Consider the following 1207-nt stretch of genomic DNA (forward strand, 5'->3'; position numbering starts at 1 on the left):
AAAAAAAAAAAACAAGATTCAATTTTACCATGCCTTATACAGTCAAGTGTTTGTCTCTGAAACCTCCTCTAGGACATGGCCTGTGGATGTTCCAGTATGGAGATAAGAGGCCTGTCTTTGACGTCCTGAGCCCAGAAGGAACAGACTTGTCTCCAGTGGTCTCAGCCATTTATCTCTTCCTGACCATGATTATAGTTTTGCAGGTGAATAGCAAGTGGTGTAAGGGGCATGTTACCATGTGCTTCAGATTAACATTGATGCTCCGTATGTAGAAGAAATCGATTTATTTTAGATTTAAAGTCACCATGCAGTTAAATAATGACTCGCCTTTAATTTTGGATGAACGTTTCCTTTAATTCCCATCTGGTTTGTAGGCTCAGCGGAAGTTGAAATGATGACCCTGCATGAACCTACAACAAACCTCTCTACTTCTCTTTTTCTCTGGTGCAGGTGCTGATCCCAATCTCGCTCTTCGTTTCCATTGAAATAGTGAAGATATGCCAGGTGTACTTTATCCATCAGGACATGGAGCTGTACGATGAGGAAACAGACTCTCACCTCCAGTGCAGGGCTCTGAACATCACAGAAGACCTGGGCCAGATGCAGTACATTTTCTCTGATAAGACCGGCACGCTCACAGAAAACAAGATGGTGTTTCGCCGTTGTACTGTGGCAGGAGTCGAGTACTCGCATGATGCCAATGGTTAGGATTCTCAGCATCTGCAGTGCTAAAACAAGGGCCAGTGTAGTTCTTTGCACACCATTAATTCTCTGTAAATGAGCAATATGTTGTATAAATGATAGGGCTGTCAATCATGTAAAATATTAATAGTTAATTACATGTTATGTCAATTAATGTAATTAATCATAGTGATTAAAATTAATGGCATTTATCAAAAAGCCCCCAAATTAAGATCATTCAAATACATGTAGCAGTATTAGGTCACACTTTATTTCAGGGACCAATTCTCACTATTACCTAACTATTAACTATGACTTTTGTCTCAATACATTTTCATTTATAGTTATTAAGGTAGTTGTTAACTTTAGATATGGGGTAAATTATGGTCATGCAGAATAAGGCATTAATATGTTTTATAAGTACTTATAAACAGCCAATACACTAGTAATACACATGCTAATAAGCAACCAATTAGTAGTGAGAATTGGTCCCTAAACTAAAGTGTTACCCACAATTATTTTTTTT

The 1207-nt window shown here is 37.9% G+C and overlaps 1 protein-coding gene across 1 annotated transcript; it reads left to right on the forward strand.

Annotated features, from left to right (window-relative positions):
- Nucleotides 1-29: 29 nt before the first annotated feature.
- LOC107579630 (probable phospholipid-transporting ATPase VA) lies at nucleotides 30-708 on the forward strand. Its single transcript, XM_016265437.1, has 2 exons — nucleotides 30-203; nucleotides 451-708. Exons 1-2 carry the CDS (start codon nucleotides 30-32, stop codon nucleotides 706-708), a joined length of 432 nt encoding a protein of 143 aa, XP_016120923.1.
- The last annotated feature ends 499 nt before the right edge of the window (nucleotides 709-1207 follow it).

This window comes from Sinocyclocheilus grahami, unplaced genomic scaffold (genome assembly GCF_001515645.1).
Source record: "Sinocyclocheilus grahami isolate Dianchi unplaced genomic scaffold, SAMN03320097.WGS_v1.1 scaffold18718.1, whole genome shotgun sequence".
Lineage (NCBI taxonomy): Eukaryota > Metazoa > Chordata > Actinopteri > Cypriniformes > Cyprinidae > Sinocyclocheilus > Sinocyclocheilus grahami.